Source organism: Meles meles, chromosome 5, assembly GCF_922984935.1.
Source record: "Meles meles chromosome 5, mMelMel3.1 paternal haplotype, whole genome shotgun sequence".
Lineage (NCBI taxonomy): Eukaryota > Metazoa > Chordata > Mammalia > Carnivora > Mustelidae > Meles > Meles meles.
The window spans coordinates 66,550,226-66,569,716 of record NC_060070.1 but is presented as its reverse complement, the minus strand read 5'-3'; the positions used below and the strand labels follow the sequence as shown (position 1 = coordinate 66,569,716).

At 36.8% G+C, this 19,491-nt stretch overlaps 1 protein-coding gene across 1 annotated transcript in view; it reads right to left on the bottom strand.

Moving 5' to 3' along the window:
* The window catches only part of MAP3K5 (mitogen-activated protein kinase kinase kinase 5), a 203,734-nt gene that overhangs the window by 92,490 nt on the left and 91,753 nt on the right, over positions 1-19,491 (bottom strand). The window contains exon 8 of the mRNA XM_046005093.1: positions 1,799-1,911. Coding sequence (XP_045861049.1) covers positions 1,799-1,911 — 113 coding nt within the window. The remainder of the gene's footprint in view (positions 1-1,798; positions 1,912-19,491) is intronic.

Below are 19,491 nucleotides of genomic sequence, written 5' to 3'. Positions count from 1 at the left end.
CCTAAAAAGTCACATTTTCAGTCTGTGTATGTTTTTGCATTTTCCAAAATTTAAAATTCAACTTATATGTTTCCAAATGCTTGCTTAACATATATTATGAATGAGTTCTTCTTGGATAAAAAGTAAGGTATGTGTATTATTCATAGTGCCTCAAATCTCAGAGTGCTGACCATTCTTCTTTTCCCTCACCTTTATTGTAACATACAATAGATTAAAACATTGTGTAAGTTTAAGGTGCAAAACATGTTTCTTTGATACACTTACGTACTGTAAAATGGTGACCACCATGGTGTTAGCTAATACTTTCATCACATCACATAATTATCATTTCTTTTTTGCAATGAGATCTATTCTCTTAGCTGAGTGCTGATCATTTTAATCTGTACTTAACTTAAAAATGAGAATTCAGAAGAGGTACATTTTCAAGCCACTGTGTTACTGCTCCATCAACACATGCAAATCAGTGTCAATTCCTGTAATGATCTGGAGGCCTTAATAAAACTTGGCCTTAAGTTCAAGAACATAGCAGTACAAATTATTTTTAGCTCACTAGTACTTGAAGAATTTTGGCTTATGTAGAGTTTGAAAATCAAACTCAGATACAAAATTTTTTTTTATAATCACTGGTCCTGAGTACAAGTTGCCATGTATTGTCTCTGATTTCATTTACCAACTGAAAAAATTATTTAAAATAAAACTCTGTGCATTGAATACCAGTGCAATCCAGCAGCAACAAGTATTTTATCATTCTTTTAGTTGGGGCCCTTTCAACAATTATTTAATACTCAAACTTTGCTGTAAAGGATTTCCCAGATCATTACATATTTATAAGCCCTTCCCAAATGATGTAAAAAAAAAAGTCTAGGACTCATTTTTCTTGAAGAAAAATTAAACAGAAACAGTCTCCAGTTAAAAATCTTAACGGAAGGAAAAGGTTCTTCTAAAATTTATAGATTCACTAAGACCGCTTTTTTTCCTTTATGAAAAATATGGCATAATATTTCTAGGTCTGTAGTAATGACTCCAAAAGTGTTGGAAAGATTCTCTGAAAGACAGCAAAATCTCACTACCATAGACAGTTTTCCAATATGCAAAACTTTAAAAAAATGTTATTAAAGCCAGAAGCAAAAAAACAAAAACAACCACAAAATTTATTCACTAAGATGCAGTCTATCTTCAAATTCCAAAGAGGGGTGAGCAGATGAGATAATGTCCACAGAAAAAAGGGACAAAAGCACATTCTATCAATGGCTACAATTCAGAGATGGTCTCTCAGAAGACTCATCACTGCCAAGATTGCCATCTGCTTGACCTACTGTTCTGGGGGCTTTGGAAGGCTCACCTCCAATACCACTGAAATCACAGTGCTTGAAGGTGTGTAAGAGAATCAGAAATAGAAAATATCAGAGGTCTTTTCTTCATCTTCTCCTACTTCTCCTTCTTTCCTCCTCCTCCTTGTCCTCTAAATCTAAAACAGGAAATGTTTCTGATGTTCCAAACATTACCTTATTTGGGAGTTGAGGCTGAATGCAGAGCCCATATTTTCAATATTAGTTTGTGCTGGAACAATAAATATTAACCAGGGTGTTTTTAGAAACAGGCAAAATAAATGAAAAACCAAATTACATCCCAATATCAGGATTCTGCGCAATAATATGAAACACGAAACAAGGAGATACATTAACAGAAAACCTATAGAACTAAAAAGCAAAGGGTCTATCTGTCAATGATTCTTTTTTTTGGTACCAAGTTGGGTCCAGTTTCTTGACTTCCATGTAAAATATCAAGTGGCACTTACCAACTTTTCGGAGCTCAAAGGAAGATTCAAACTGATGCCCAGCTGCCAGGAGAAGGACCGCATAATTAATTCCCGACTGTAGCGATGGCTCAGATTCAAATGCCTTTTTGAACCTAATAAAAACAAAACAAAACAAAACAAAACACAAATGTACAAGTTTACTTCCTCAATCATGAAACTCTGGGTGTGCAGCAGCTTCTGTTTGCATAACTCTGATGCCTGAGCAAGCAAAAATATTCCACTGGCCTTCACCCCAGAATGTAGCGTGCTGTGCTATTAGGATTTAATGCTTAAGTAACTCTGCCTTTCTTTGCCCTCCCTCCACTGCATTCCCTTGCTTAGCTTACCTTTACCATAGTAGCCTTTGTCTTTTTAAAAAATCCTCTTTTCAACAATCTATGAGAAATGTGAGAGAGAGTGTGTGTGTGTGTGTGTGTGTGTGTGTGTGTGTGTGTGTGTTCGCTCACATGTGTAAGCAGTGGTAATTAAAACATAAGAACCCTGTACCTATTTTTCAAAGTGGTTTTTAAAAAGCCTGAAAAATATACAAAGCAAAGAGAAGCCCATCTAGGTAAACACTGAAACAATGAGTTTCACAAGAGTGATGCAGAAATGAAGTAAAGAATGTCAATTGCACTAAGACATTAAGAAAAACAGAGACTGTGGCTGTGCATGCTAATTCTGGCTCAAAGAGAATAAGAACACTTTTCTGAATATGCATGAAACTAAATATCAACCTTTGAAAAACACTTCGACATCTGAAAAGACTTCAGCGTTTGCACAGCACTGTATTTTCAAGGTGATACTTTAGATTCTGTCCAAGGATTTCCTTACCTCCATCGCCGAACAGGCAACAATATTCAATATTATCACATTTTGGAGCATGAAGAAAAAAAATGAAAATAAACACCCTGGTGACTGCTAGAAATTGCTCGATACAAATATGAAAAATAAAATCTTTACTTTAAAAAATCAAATTAAGGAAAATTTAAGATCTACATACTGAATGAATGATGATTTGATGATACCAAAAAAAAAGGTTATACAGAAAAAAATACACTATAACTCCAAGATAAAGGCATTCCCACTTAAATTATTAACTGTTAAAAGACAGGAATAGCAAAAGTGGTGGCAAGGGCGCCTGGGTGGCTCAGTGGGTTAAAGCCTCTGCCTTCGGCTCAGGTCATGGTCCCAGGGTCCTGGGATCCAGCCCTGCATCGGGCTCTCTGCTCAGCAGGGAGTCTGCTTCCCTCTCTCTCTGCCTGCCTCTCTGCCTACTTGTGATCTCTGTCTGTCAAATAAATAAATCTAAACAAAAAAAAAAGTGGTGGCAGGCACAACAGTATGCATACAGTATACTCTTCTTGGCTTTTATACATGCTTGAGATTTTCCATAACTTAAAATGATAAGTTAAGCTTCAAACGGAAAGAAAAAGTACATTTTTCTGGATATTAAGGATTATGTGACCTGTTTAAGGGTCTTTTTCTTTTTTTAATGCATAACAGTCACTTTTAATGCACAATAGGTTTTTTTTTTTTTAAGATTTATTTATTTATTTGAGAGAGCATGTGCACACGTGTGAGTGGGGAGAAGGGCAGAGGGAGAGAATCTCAAGCAGACTCCATGCGGAGCGCAGAGCCTGACATAGCGCCTCATCTCACCACCCATGACATCATGACCTGAGTCAAAACCAAGAGTCAGATGCTTAACCCACTTGAGCCACCCAAGCACCCCGGGTCTTACTTTTTAAATAGAATAAGTATCTCTGAATGCAAACAAAAATCAAGCAAGCATTAATCTTAACTAGTTGGCTTAAATAATTACAACATGGGAGGAAGAACAGAAAATTTCCAAGTACACCACTGTTGGTGATCAAAAAGCATTTTCACCTCTCTAGAAGTACAGGTGTTTCCCAGTTCTAAGATGGAAAAAACATGCACCCAGACCGCTGATAAAACTAGTCATGTAAAGGAAAGACATGATTTTTAAATCTTAAACTCATTTAGGTCTCAGAAGTTTTTGTGTTTGTTCAGAGACAAGCAGAACATCCCACTACAAAGAGCATAGAAGAAGAAAGAAGTTGTATATTTTATTTTGTCCCAATTCATATCAAGATATGCGGTATTTTCCAACAAATAAATTCTTTCCTTTTTCCTGAAACCAAAGAACATAGAATTTCTCTTAAAGATATTAAAGTAAAAAAGCAAAAAGCAAAACATGCCCAAGCCAATCAATAAAAATTGACTCAGGACTTCCTATGCACCAAAACCATCCAAAATGAAAAGTTTGGCTTACATGTGTTTGGATGTTATAATATATAGTGTAAATATATACTTTTATATGTTTTTAACCAAAATATGAATGCCAATAAAATTAGTAATTTGTTTTTCTAGGATTCACTGCATTCCATGAGAATGACTTTAGTACTGAGGAGAAAGTTTTAACATTTTCTGGATTCTCCTGGAGATTAAGATAACATGTAGGCTGTGTTACAAGAGAAATAAAACCCTGTCATATATTATTAATATACCACCCACAGGAATTAAAAATTCTCACACACTGTCAAAGTAAATTAGTACAGTATTTCTTGCCTAAAATTTGTCAGTATATATCAAAATTGTAAAATTTTAAAAAATTAAGCATACCTATTGATACAACAATTATACATCAATGAATTTTTCCTAAGGAAAAGCATCATACATGTAATCAAAAATTCAGTTACAAGGATATTTGTTGTAAGCTGAAAAACTACTCTAAATTTCCAATATTATAAAGTATGATATGGAATAAAATGTATTCTAAATGTTTGAAAGCTATATACCATTTAAATTATAGAAGACTATTCAATGCCTGGGGGGAAAAGTAAGCTTCAAAGTAGATGTAGTAGTCTAGTTAGAAGCCATCACTTCTGTTGTAACAACTATGTGGAAAAAAATACATGAAAAAATATATTTTTATAGACACTGTAGATCTATGGCAGCAACAATTAAAAACATCATTCAAATAAAGCTTCAGAGAGGGAAAGTGCCCTTCCAAGATGAGCTGAATTGCTTTGTCTTCTACAGGCGCATTTGCTCATTCTGACCACAAGATGAGGGTTGGGCTTGGTATAGGCAGAGAAACTTCCCATTTGAAACTCTACCAGGGAAAAGAGAAACTAGTGGATTTCGTGATAGTTGGCATGGGTTGGCATGATGGAATGAAACCTGGAGGAACCTCTCCACAGGGCATTTGTTGAATGCTGGGTTGTATAGGCAGCTGGGAGATGAGGCAGGGCTGGGATGGCAGAGTGAAATCTCCTCAAATCTGGCAGGACTTAGAAGTAAAGTGCCACTAGCAAGAGGAGCTGGCAACAAATATATGACAGTCTCCTCCCTAAAAAAATTGCCAAATTTTAGAGCTGCATGATGTGAAAGAACAAAAAGTTAAACTCAAAACTTCAAAAGGGCAGACATGAAATCACTCACAGCACTCAGGGATAAGGAGACAGAGACCTGTTTGGCTCTCAATCAAAAGCTGAGACAAAATCAAGATAGAATGGGTCAACCAAAACTGAAACCCAGACCAACTCAATTCAATTGCATTTTTCCATAAAGACTTATTTATTTACTTGAGGAGGGCGAGGAGGGGCAAAGGGCAAGGGAGAAGGAATTTAAAAAAAAAATATTTTATTTATTCATTTGAGAGAGAGACAGAGAGAGCACATAAGCAGGGAGAGGGAGAAGCAGAATTCCCACTGGGCCAGCTGGGAGCCAGATGTGAGGCTTCATCCCAGGACTCCGAGATCATGACCTGAGCCAAAGGCAGAGGTGTAACCATCTGAACCACTCAGGTGCTCCAAGGGAGAAAGAATCATAAGTAGACTCCGTACTGAATGCAGAACCCTGTGTGGGCTCAATCTAAGGACCCCAAGATCATGACCTGACCCAAAACCAAGAGTCTTAGCTTAATTAACTATGTTACCCAGGTGCCTCAACTCAATTGCATTCTTTGAAGTAATCATCTTCTTATCCTATCTGGCTAAAAAGGAAAGTAAGAACTTCCTGTGAGAGAAAATAAACCATCTTCAGTCCTAAAAATTCTTAAATAGAAAATATATGGGATATAGTAACTATGAGACATGCAAAAAGCCAGAAAAATGTGACCAATAAACAAAAGAGCAAAAACAGACAAGAGTAGCTGACTTGGAGATAATTCAGATGCTGGAGTTTATAAACAAGGAGTTTAAACTAATTATTACAAATATGATAAAAATCAAGAAAAAGATGGACAAAGGAATAAAAAGATAAACAATTTCAATAGAGGGTTGGAATCTTAAGAAAAAAGAATCAAAAGGAATCTTTGGATGGGTTTAATGGACCAGACAGAGCAAAAGACAGAGTTGGTGAAATGAATAGGTCAATACAATGTACCTAAATGGAAGCAGACAGAAAAAAAGAGGGGGAAAACACAACAAAGCATGAGACATATGGAACACAGTTAAGCTATCCAACATATATATTATTGTTACTCCAGAAAGAAGGGAGAACACAGAACACAAGAAATAGCTGAAGACATAATGGCCAAAAATACTACCAAACTGTTGAAAACATTAACCCACAGATTCAAGAAACACAGCAAACTTCAAGTTAGGATAAAATGAAATAATCACAGTCTAAATGCCAAAACCAAAGACACAGAAAAATCCTAAAATCAGCCAGAGTGAAAAAGATACATTACTATAAAGTAAAAATAAAACAGATTTAGCAATACAAATTATGGAAGCCAAAAGATAATGCAATGACATTTTTAGAGTGATAAAAGGAAAAAAGAAAAAGCATAAAAAAGATGCTTTCAAGCAAGCAAAACCTGGGAGGATTAATTGCCAACAGATCCACACTACACAAAATACTAAAAGTATTTCTTCAGACTAAAGAAAAATAATTCCAGTTGAAACACTGAACTGCAGAAAGAAAGAACATCAGAAAGGGCAAATAGCTGACTGTATATAAAAGATATTAACATTTCAAAAACTTGATTATTTAAACTCCCCTAAGTTTCTTTCCTTGTTCAGGAGGTGGTAAAGTACAAATTTAAGGTAGACTATAAAAGTCAAGTATGTAGATGGCAATCTCTAGGGAACTACCAAACTGAAAATATAAAAAAGTATTAGTAAAGGGTTAATAGAGGATAAAATATAATATTAAATTAATAGAAAATGGGGGGTGGAAGACTAAAAGAAAAAAGAACAATGAAACAAATAGAAAACAAATAGCAAGATGATAAATATAACTGAAAATATTAGTTACCACAACAAATATGAATGACCCAAACACCACAAATAAGAGAGTTTTGTCAAGTTAGACTGAACAACCACAGCAAAGGAAGGAAGGAAGGAAGGGAGGGAGGGAGGGAAGAAGGAAGGAAAGGGCAATTTCAATTATACACATTTAAGAGACACACTTTAAATACAAGGACACATTTAAGTTGAAGGTAAAATGATGCAAAAAGACATATTGCTCAAATATTAACTGAAAAGTTTGTTGTGATTATATATTAACATCAGATAAAAGACTTTAAGGCAAAATTATTACAAGACATAGGAAGGACATTTCATAATAATAAAAGGGAATGAAAAAATTTATAATCCTAAACTTACCAATTAACATGCATTCATAAAAGCAAAAATTGACAGGACTAAAAATTAGATAAAATTATATTCATAGCTGGAGATTTTAAAACGCTTCTCTCAGTGATGACCAAACAAGCAGACAAAAAATATTAATGAGGATATGGAAGATTGGAACAACAAGATTAACCAAGGTAATCTAACTGACTTATGTGGAACACTACGTCCAACAACAGTGCACCATATCCTGGGTCACAAGGCACTTATCAACAAATTTCAAAGAACTAAAATAATGCAGAGTGTGTTCTCTCACTGCAATAGAATTAAACTAAAGAATAAGAAAGAAAGATATGTTTGGACATTGAGCAACCTTCTTCTGAATAACCCAGGAGTCAAAGAAAAGTCATGCTGATAATGAAAAGATATTTGAGCTGAACAATACTGAAAGTTCAATATATTAAAATTTCTGGGATATAGAATAATTTATACCTTTAAATGCATATGTTGGAAAAAGAGCATGGTTGAAAAATCAATGCCATAAGCTCCCATCTAGAAAAATTACAGCATATTATCCCCAAAGTAGAAGGAAAGATATAATGAAGGAAAGAGCAGAAATTAATGAAATAAAAAGTGTAATAAAAAAATCAGCAGTGCCAAAAGTTGGTTCTGCATGAGAAGATTAATAAAATGATAAACTCCAAGGCAAACCGCTCATCAGACGAGAGAGAGGAGAGAGAGAGAATATAAACTACTCTTATGTTACACTACTGGGAACAAAAAGGAGGACCATTAGTACAGGTCCTGTTAGTATTAAAAAGAAATGAAAAGGAGGGGTGTCCAGCTGGCTTAATTGGGAGAGCATGTGACTCTTGATTTGGGGGTTGTGAGTTCAAGCCCCAACACTGAGTGCAGAGATTACTTAAAAATAAATTATATTTTTATAAAGTTTTAAAATATTTTAAAATTTTATTTTCTAAAGATTTATTTATTTCAGAGAGAGAGAGAGAGAAAACATGAGCAGGCAGGAGGGGCAGATGGAGAAGGAGACTCCTTGCCCAGGATCATGACCTGAGCCTAAGGCAGACGCTTAACGGACTGAGCCACCCAGATGCCCCAAAAACAAAATCCTTAAAAGTAAAATGATATTCAGAATAACTTAATGCCAATAACTATGGCAATTTAGGTAAAATGGAAAATTTTCTTGAAAACCACATAGTAACATGATTTAAGAGGAAAAAAAAGAAAACTGTGTAATTCTGTATCTGTTATAGAATTTATAACAATTTGGAATTACTTTTTATTCTATCATCTGTCTCCCCCAACAGACTGCAAACTCCATGAGAGCAGGGACCTTGTCAGTCCTGTTGGGCACTGAATCTCCAATGCTTAAATCGTCAGGATGCCTGACACATTGCAGGTGAATGTGAAATACTTGCTGAACGAAGTCTGCATCCATTTCTTAACAAGAACCAAGCTGAGACAAGTGATAGTGGTTCATAGAAGACTCAAGTATCTATTCGCTTTCTTCAGTAGTCTAAACACTGACTTTGATAACAACCATATGCCCAGAAGCTACATCCTTTGACCACATTAAATTAATGCATTGCATATCCCCTTCACCAGATTACATTTTAAAGTTGCTGAAATTCACTGTTTCATAAAATACTGAGGATACTGTTTATATAGATTGCACTGTTGTCTATTGAGTATCTTATATGAGAAATTCTTTTAATTTACTCCTAGGGAGTGCACAGTTTCTTCTGAAGAAGTAGCATATGATTCTTTTTTCATGCTCTACTAAAATGCCTATTGACTTGGAGGTCAGTTATACCAAGCATGTTTGTCCTTACGATGGGCATATTTGTATTCCCTACTTCCTTGATGCTAATTTTCCAAACATATTTTATCATTTCATTGGTTTTTTTTTAAGACTCAAACTTGATAAATTACTGTTAAAATGCAGATGCTAAAATAACATTAAAATATAGAGGTTAACATATAGATGTTGAAAGAACAAAAGCATCCATTTTAGCTGAAGGTGATGTAAATTTTAGGTGATGTCATTTTAGGATAAGTGTGTCACAGTATCAAACAACTGCAAATCCTAGGAACTAGCAATGCCTGTTCATGCCACATTTCTACATTAGTTGTCTCAGCTTTGCTCCACATTGTTTTCCTTCTGGGACTCAGCCTGCAGGAGCAGTTTTCCCCAGGAAAAATGACCAAGGAAAAATATACACAGCATAACCACAACATGGGTTTTAAAGCTTCTGCTGATAACGAGCAACAAGCAAGACATACACCCAAACCTGGTGTCATGGGTGGGACAGACTGCCTACCTCTGAACAGGGATAGGATATTTCTAACAATAGTACGACATAGCACAGATGATATTCTCCACCCAAGAAAGCTGTGATTAATACCAAATAGTAACAATACCAAACAGACACACTAGTAATAGCTGCCTCTCATTACTGAGCACCTACTAGGTACAAAGGATTGCATTAGATGCTTCAAGTAGTATTTCTAATTCTGACAATTCTTTAAGGCAGAGAGGATTCTCTCAAGATCACTGATCAGAACACTAAAGACTGGACATATTAAGTCATGCACATTAGAAATGGTACAGTAGGAACCTGACCCAATTCTGCTCAGTTCCAAAGCTGAGCTCTTGGTATCACCCTGCTTTATCCTTTGGTGTATGTTCAAAAAAATTTTAGTCCTTTTTCATTACTTTCTAGTTTTTTTGCTTTGTTTTGTTTTTGTGTTTTAGTTAAAGGGAGTTGGGTGAAATGGGAAAAATTATGACAAATAAAAGCAGGAAGAACTGCTTTTACATCAAGGATAAAGTTTATATTCCATATACAACAGAAACAGCTATTTATATATTCTTTGTATACATATTTTGTCACAAAGTATATTTGATTGATCTTATTAGAGACTAATATTTTTAAAAGAATGATATAGCAATACTGCTGAATGTGCCCATAAAAATCCCCCAAAGAAGTTTTATGTTGTTGAAAACTTCACAATTTAACTGGCAAGAGGATAAATGAATATGAATGTTAGTCCTTACATAAAGGAATCTATAAACAACGATTAATAGTGTAAAGCTATTTACAGAGAAATAAAATCGCCAGAGGTGAGAAGCTAAACTAAAGATGACTTCATGAAATAAAGAAATCTCGAGGATGAAATTAGATATTCACATCTTAAGAGGATTCTAGTGACTACATTTGAGTAACTGTATGAAGTTATGTCCACTACTGCTGATTTTTTCCCTATTTTAATACTAAATGTTTACTGGAAAAAGTTAAGTACTTTGCATTCTTCAATTCATTATTACATTGAAAAGATGCAAACTTCTTAGTCGAGTTTCCAAAGCAAGAGATTTTTGTTCAAGGCTGCCTTATTATTAGCAACTGTATTTGTCACCTGATTGCAAACTAGCTCTAAAAGAGGCAAGTACTTGATTATGAAGTGAGTGATGAAGTCTTTAGAACAAAGACAGCTCATTTTTTGCATCTGCACTGAGATGTTCAACAAAGTCAAGAATAAAGGAAATATTCTTGAGTTGATTATTTCTAGCTAGAGAGCATCTACTTTCTATCAAAGAAGAAACTGAGCTCAAGTCAAGTTCTCTCTATTTAGCTGTCATTTTTCTTGCTTTGTGATATAACAGCTGTGATTCTTTCTGGGAGACATAAAAGTAATTAAATTAGAATTTCATGATGCTTTGCATCTCTAGGTACATTTCTTAAATTATCACTCATAAAATAACTCACAGACAAAGCAGGACAGCGTAAGAAGAACACTAGTGCCAAATCACTCCATCAGTTTAGATGGGGGGGGAGGAGACCTTCTCTTCATTTCAAACTATTTATTTGTATATAATCCTTATTATACAGAAAAGTCAGAAGAAAGTAAAACAACCCCAAATTCTAACTATCTTCTTCCAGTCCTTTTCCTCTTCACAGACATTTTTTTTCCAAAAAAAAAAAAGAGAATCATGTTATTTTTATAATCTGTTTTAAAATTTTGATTGGGGGCGCCTGGGTGGCTCAGTAGGTTAAAGCCTCTGCCTTCAGCTCAGGTCATGATCTCAGGGTCCTGGGATCGAGCCCCGCATTGGGCTCTCTGCTCAGCAGGGAGCCTGCTTCTTCCCTCTCTCTCTGCCTGCCTCTCTGCCTACTTGTGATATCTCTATCAAATAAATAAAATATTTAAAATAAAATAAAATAAAATAAAATTTTGATTGGATGGCATGATGCAAGTTACTATCAAATTTTTTTTTAAACCACCATTTTCTTCTGGGTATATACCCAAAAGAACTGAAAGCAGGAAACTCAGATATCTGTACACCAGTGTTCATAGCAGCATTATTCACAATGGCCCAGAGGGTGACAACAAGACAGATGTCCATCAACGGATGGATGGATAAATATAATATGGTGTATACATAAAATAGAGTATTAGCCAGCCTTAAATGCCATATAATTCCACCTATATGAAATACCTAGAGTAGTCAAATTCATAGAGACAGAAAGTAGAATGCTGGTTGCCAGGGGCTGGGAAGAGGGGAAAATGCGAAGTTGTCTAATGGGTATAGAGTTTGAGTTGTAAGATGAGAAGTGTTGTGGATGGAGAGTGGCGATGGTTGCAAAGCAAGCCAAATGTACTTAATGCTATTGAACTAGACTTCAAACGTTAAAATGGTTTTATGGTACCTGTATTTTTATCACCAAACCCCATCACCACAATTCTGAATGAGTGATAGTCCATCATATGGGGGAGCTATCCTTCATTTAACATTTTCGCCAATGGCTGGACATTTAGGTTTCTTCCGATTTTTTGTTACCATAAAATTCAGTGTCATAAACACTGTTGCAAACACATCTTTGTTTCTGTATTTGCTGTTTCTTCAGGATAGTTTCCAAAGGACATAACTGGATTAAAGAACATGAAGTATGTCAAGGCTTTTGATGCATAATGTCAAATTGTTTTCCACAAAGATCTTACCAATTCACTTTCCTAGGAGCAGTGTAGGAGAGAGACCTTTCCATTGCATTCATGCTGAAATGGAGTACCCTCATCTCTTTTCATCTTTGCCAATTGATAACAACAAGAAAGCCTAGCTTGGGATTTTAACATGTACTTATTCGACTGCTCTTGAGAATGAACTGTTTTCACATGTTTATGACCAATCTAAACTTACCCTTCCAATAACTGCCAATTCTCTCAAATTAAAATGTAAACCCCATATTCTAAGAAGGCTGGGAAGATGGGAGGAGATAATCTGGAGAAGCTCTGAAGGGCAGATAAAAGTGGGATCTGGGCTTTAAACTTACTCTTTAAAGATGTGAAGAAGAGTGAAGAGTTAGGAGGAAGGGAGTGACAGCAAAATATGGAGAAAATCTAACCTTTACTAAAAAGAGAATAAGCATATTATTAATTGTGGTAAATCTATTCAATAACATGGACTCACTATGCAGAATCTCCAGGGGCAAAGAACTCCATCCACATAGTTGAAAAATTCCACAAACGACTGTAATGTTCAGCCAGGCTTGGAAACGATCGCTTTAATTCACTGAGTGAAATCAGTCCCATTCTTCCACGTTCTCCTTCCTTTTCAGCATAATGCTTGGCAAACATCTAGTTTTCTCACTCAACCCTCTGACAACCGAGTTACATAAAGCAAACCTTAGTTGCCCTCCTTAGGCGCTGAGTACTTGTTAGCTGCATTCGGAACCTCCACAGAGACATCTTGAATACTACCATTCCTGGATTTCAACTTGGTTAGGCCATAACAGAGCTTCATCCAATCTATCGTTTGCTGGGTGTGACATTAAAGCAAGGCCAAGGCATGCAACCAATTTACCAGGGTGCTAGCTTATAAAGCAACTGTGAGGGCACCTGGGTGGCTCAGTGGGTTAAAGCCTCTGCCTTTGGCTCAGGTCATGATCTTAAGGTCCTGGGATCGAGCCCTTCATCGGGCTCTCTGCTCAGGAGGGAGCCTACTTCCCCTCTCTCTCTCTGCCTGCTGCTCTGCCTACTTGTGATCTCTCTGTGTCAAATGTCAAATAAATAAATAAAATCTTTTTTTAAAAGTAAATAAATAAAGCAACTGTGGGTAAAGTGTATGTTCTACCCGGGTCTCCAGGTCATCCTGGAGCTGCAGGAGCTTAGGAGCCCTCTACATCTGAACATCAATGAGCTAGGGGTCATGCTGAGTTACTACAAATTCTTCAGGCTTTGAGTTCTTTAAAAAAAAAAATAGTGGGGGTTGTGTGTGCCTGGGTGGCTCAGCCAATTAAATGTCTGCCTTCAGCTCAGGTCATGGTTCCAGGCTCCTGGGATCGAGCCCTACATCAGGCTCCTTGCTCAGCGGGGAGCCTGTTTCTCCTTCTCCCTCTGCTGTGCGCTCTCTCTCTCTCAAATAAATAAATTAATTAAAAAAAAATCATCTAAAATTTGGAAACTCACCTAACAGACACAATAAAGGACTGATCAAAAATGATGTCAGGGGAATGGTGAGATAAAACTCCGGGGGACACAGAGGGTAGTGGAAATGGAGATAACACAGAGAAAGATATCTCGAAGCCAAGAAAAAGAAAAAAAAGGGCTAATCTGGCAAATGGAAAATAGGCATTGGTCTCTATTTGTAGGTCGATTGGCTTGTTACATAACTCTCCCAAAGTAAAGCCAACCCTATTAATAATGTAAAAACTAAGTAGTTATTAGGCACACATTATTGTTTGAATAGCACTGTCACTGACGTCAAAGAAAATTAGTTGATAAGGCAAAGCTGTCTGTCCTCTCACAAGTTACTATGGAAAAACGAACATATTAATGCTAAAAACAGGCTGAATGCTTTCAATTTCCTGGTTATGGATCTTTTTTGGCATTACAACAGGAGAGACATGATTACATTAATATTGTACAGGCACCTAATTTCCTTTCAAATTTCTGAAAACGACTTTGTATCTCCCCTTAAGAATGAGAATGCCATCATGTCTAAAACCAAATACAATTGCAAACATGCATGGCTTATCCACAGTACCCCACAACAGCTCTGGTATGTGAAATTTAAAAAAGGCCCATGTAAAAAGTATACAAACTCTGCTTTTTCCCTCCTCAACTACAGGTTCAGCTAGAAGAAAGATGCTAGATGCAGGAAGCTAGATGCAGGAAGCACAGAAAGAAAACATGGGAATATTTTAGGAAAAGGGAAACTTCATCTAGTTAGTGTTCATGTTGAATGTGGGTAAACGTAACAATATATAAAGAAATACAAAATATTTTCACATATTCTACACTAAAACTATAGTACTAGGTGCCTACTAAATTCTAGGACTTTAACATATGCTGCTGCTTTTAATTCTCACAACAGAGCATTTATTCCTCCCAAAACAGTAAGTTTAAGCCAGTTGGAGTTGTGACAATCCTGTCCTCCTTCCCAGTGATTTGTGAAGTATTGGGCTGATGATGGAATACCAGAAGCATAAAGAAGAAGTCAGGAAAGTCTGGGGTAGGTTTTTGTGAGCGTGCTTTCCCAGTTCTAAGAAAAAGATGGCTTCCATTTCCTCTCCAGACCGTGGTGTAGCTAAACTGGATTGATGCTTGGAACAACCATGGCCACTTTTGCAAGCCTAAGAAAGCCAGCCCAAGGGCAGAGCCACCAACAGCAATAATGAGGCAATAGACCTCGGCTGATACTTTTAAGCTTTTGACTCAACCTACTCAGACCCAGCCTCACTTTTGGACTTCAATACACTGTCTTACTGTTGAAGTCCACTGGAGTAAGGTATTCTGCTACTTATAAGATGCTAAGAGCATTCCAATCCCTGCAGGTAAATATTATCCTTATTTTATAAGAAAATGGAATTTTCTAAAGGGTATCTTTTCTAAGATCACACTGTTTCTAAGTGTTGACTCAGTATTTATCTCACATCAGTCTCCCAAAAGTCCTCTTCCACAAAATAATATAGACATTCCCGGAAATATCTGTTCCTGAAAATTCTAGGAAAGAGAGCCTCGGATGTAGTAAAAACAACACTGAATCTGAAAAATTAGATTTGAGATTTTATTAGTAACAGCACATCAAAAAATTCACTTAAGTTCTTCCAGTTTCAATGGCCTTGGTTGTAAAGTGGGAGGAAAAAATGTCAGCATTGCTTTCTGTACAAGGTGCTTCTAAGTCTGCAACAGCTAAAAGCATATACAGAAACCTTGTGTCAACACCAAAGTTGAAGGGATTGATAATTATTTCCACCAACTGAACAAATACTGCACATAACAAAATGTTCTAAGTAAGCCACTCTCCATGGGAATTCAGCATGACTGTTTCGTGGTTACTTCTTTGTTAGATTAGGTTAACAAAGGAATCGTGGAGATAATCTTCGCAATGAATTTTCCATGGCTCTCCAAGTCACAGTACACAGTATTTCCTTGGGCCATTCTAGTTAAGTCTGTCACTTCAGAAACTCTGTGGCCTCTTTTTAGGATGTGAGTCTAGGCTTTGGGGTCACAATATTTCCTACTTTGAAAGCTGAGTACCCCCCCACCAGCGTCACTGTCTCGTCTTGTGTGATATCCTCTCGCAGCCCCAAACATCCTCTAACCAGAGCCTGTGACCCACACAATTACTGCTTTCTCCAACTTAGATTTACCTGTATGTTGAACAGCTATGATAAAAAGTGACAACCTCTTCATGACTAAGAGCTATACTCAGTTTAATTATGGAAAGGTCAAAAAGGCATTTTTCCTACCCTAAGTTGGATTATAGAAATTTAAGTATAGAAAAAAACAGCATTATTTTAGCCAGCCTCAAGAGCTTCAGTGGACAAAAATAACAAAGGAAGTGACAATGAAAAACATCAAATGTCAGAGAACTAGTCTTTTTTTATACTTAAATCAGCAGGATGTGTTCATTCAAACCACTCGGCCTCTGTCCCAGATAAGATTCAACAACCAAAGTTTGTTCTAGCAGAAGAGAAAAAAAAAAAAAAATTCGAACAACGTATCACAATTCTGCAAACTTAAAAAAAAAAATTGAAACCATAAACTTTTTTCTCATTTCCTTCTTTTATACTCTGAACCCCCAGGAAAGGCTCTCAGAAAAACAGATGCACCCAGGTGTAAAACAGCGCCGTGCCACAGCTCCTCTACCAGGTTCCATGCTCAGAGGGGGGCAACCTGTTCTCCCTCTGGCACGGAGCAGAACCCCGAACTCATCAAAGGTGTTAAAATGGGAAACTGGAAGAAAGAGCTTGATGACCACTCAAATCACAACTGCTTGGGGCTCTTATACTATTGAGTGAAAGTCCTGTCCTTAAATTTTCCGTGGTCAGTACATCACTGTCTCTGCAACCCAGCAAGAAATGATTCAGGCCATGGAAAATGTCCATGGAAAGAGGCCTTGAGGGACTGACTTACCTGCCATGACATCTCTCTCCTTGGCCTCGCACCGGCATCTGACAAGTGAAAACTCAGAGAGATGACGGCTCAAACAAAGTCAGTGGAAACATCCCTGTGGGACCCATGACTCAGGACATATATAATCCTGGGTAAATCTGGCAGGATGTCTCATAACCTCAGGGACACCCTCTTGTGTCAGCACCTTGACAATGTGCTTTCACAGCTCAGCTCGAAGAGGAAGGGAGGTTAGGGACGATGCCAACACACCAATATGAATGAGTGTGTTTGCAGCACTGTGGGGATTGGATCAAAACATTAAGAAATACCGAAGAAGCTTTACGAGTGTGAGGGTATGGGAAAAACAAAAAACAAAAAAACACACCAACAACCGTATTTAAAAAGGGAGGTGGGGGATAACTTCTTAGCAACCCTTGGGACAAATGGATATATATGGATATACACGACAGTAATGGCAGGTTATGGATAGCTGATCTACAGTAAAAGTGACACTCTTCTAACACCAAATGAGTTTGTGAGTGACACAAGATCAACTGCTAGGGGCCCTGCCATTAAAAGGCTTTGATCTCTAACAGCCTTCCTGGTTCTTACTAGAAAATTAATGGACAGCTTAAAATGAAATCATAAAAATTCTGACATCTTCAATTTGACCAAAAGACCTTGACACAAAGCTCTTTTGAGAGACTGTTAATAGTCCTCCGCTAAAGGGGAACCGTAAAAAAGGAGTCAGAATCTGGAAGTACAGAAAATTAAAACAATACACAACTGGAAAAAACTCTGTTCCTTAACTGAACTTTATGTGACCTTGAAAGTTCACAGTAGTCTAAACTGTTTGATTTTCAAATAGGGAAATGCTTTATTTTATTCCTGTGCACGACATGCGCTAACATCATAGGAGGTGTTTTCCATTTGATTTCACTGACCATGAAACTTAGGTTTGTGAAGACAACCCATGCATATCATTATCACAACTATATCAGAGCATTTCTACTGACACAATGCTTCCAAATACCAGATTCTAATTCTTCTACAACTCAGAATTTTCTTAAAGTGTAAATCTGGCAATACAAAGCCTGCATAGATACATTCTTCTTTTGTAACAGCAGGAAAAAAAAAAACCAACAAAACTTGGTTAAGGGAAACCATAAAACTCTCTGGATTATACTAAAAATTTGTAATACAAATTTAAAAGTCCAAACCAAAGTTTTCCATGAGGATCCAGAAAATCACTGTCCCCAAGTTTTCCTCTCTGGTTGTAACCCATTATCCCAATTTCAGTCCCTGGTTCAGTGGCTAAAATGATACAAGATTTTGAAAATTAAGATTTCCCTTTCACAGCTTAAAAAGATTTTATGGCTATCACTGAGGAATTCCTGAGATAAGCTAACCTGTTTTAATGTATACATTTAAATTAGAGAATAGTTTAGGAATATTAAGAAATACAGAAAAATAATATAAGCAACACTCCCACATACCCACTGTTCCGCTAAAAAAGGAAATGTAAATATTCTTACAGCTGTATGTGAATCCCTCCCTTCTACCTCTTTATCCCCACTGGTAACCAGTATACTGAATTGAGAATTTATGATGTGCACTCATGCATATATACCTTTACTAGGTGTGTATGACTGCTCTTAAAGTTCCCATAAATGATATTGTACTCCATGGAACTTCTGCCATTTGCTGATTTTGCTCAACTTTTTTTTTTTTTTTTAAAGATTTTATTTACTTATTTGACAGGGAGAGAGAGATCACAACTAGGCAGACAGGCAGGCAGAGAGAGAGGGGGAAGCAGGCTCCCCGCTGAGCAAAGAGCCTGTTGCCTGGCTTGATCCCAGGACCCTGAGACCATGACCTGAGCCAAAGGCAGAGGGTTTAACCCACTGAGCCACCCAGGCACCCCTTGCTCAACTTTAAAAAAAATATATTTTTTTATGTTAGAAGTTTTATACAGAAGAACTTTAAGAATTTCTCCAGAGTATATAAGTAGATCTGCTGAATCTAGGATAGACTAGCTGTCAACTTGCCTTGATATTACCAAAATCTCTAAGTGGTCATAAAAATTTCTGCCACAGACAGAAATCTAAATTAAACTAAATTCAAATTTAAATACAGAAATGTATTCCTCTAACATCCTTGCCAACAATTGATATTGTCACACTTAACTATTTCTTTATAAATCTAGTAGTTTCTAATGGTGTACTAGACATTTTGGATGCTACGTTGTAGAGTTTGGATTCTGTTATACTCCTCTTAAGAGTATTTGGTCTTACTCTAACAGGCAAATAAATTGTTAGTAGTTTACCTTGATCATGTGGGGGCTTGGTTTTAGGTTTTATTAGAGTGGCTCTTATCATTTTGCTCTTAATTTTTGGTGCACTTCTTTAGTCCTGGGATGTAGTTTTTTATTCCTATGCTGTGGCCCTTCGGGACTTTCAGTGGAAAGCTCAGGTTGCTCATGAAGCCCTTCTAACTTCAGGTTCAAATTCCAAAGTCTGTCTCTCCTACACCGGGCAGCTGCTGAAATTTCTGTTTAGCTCTCTAAGACTTCTAGCTACTGTGTTCCACCTGGGCTCCTAGCGTAAAACTCACACATGCCAGGGGCAGCTGAGAATTGAACAAGAGTTTATACACAGATTTTGGGGCTCT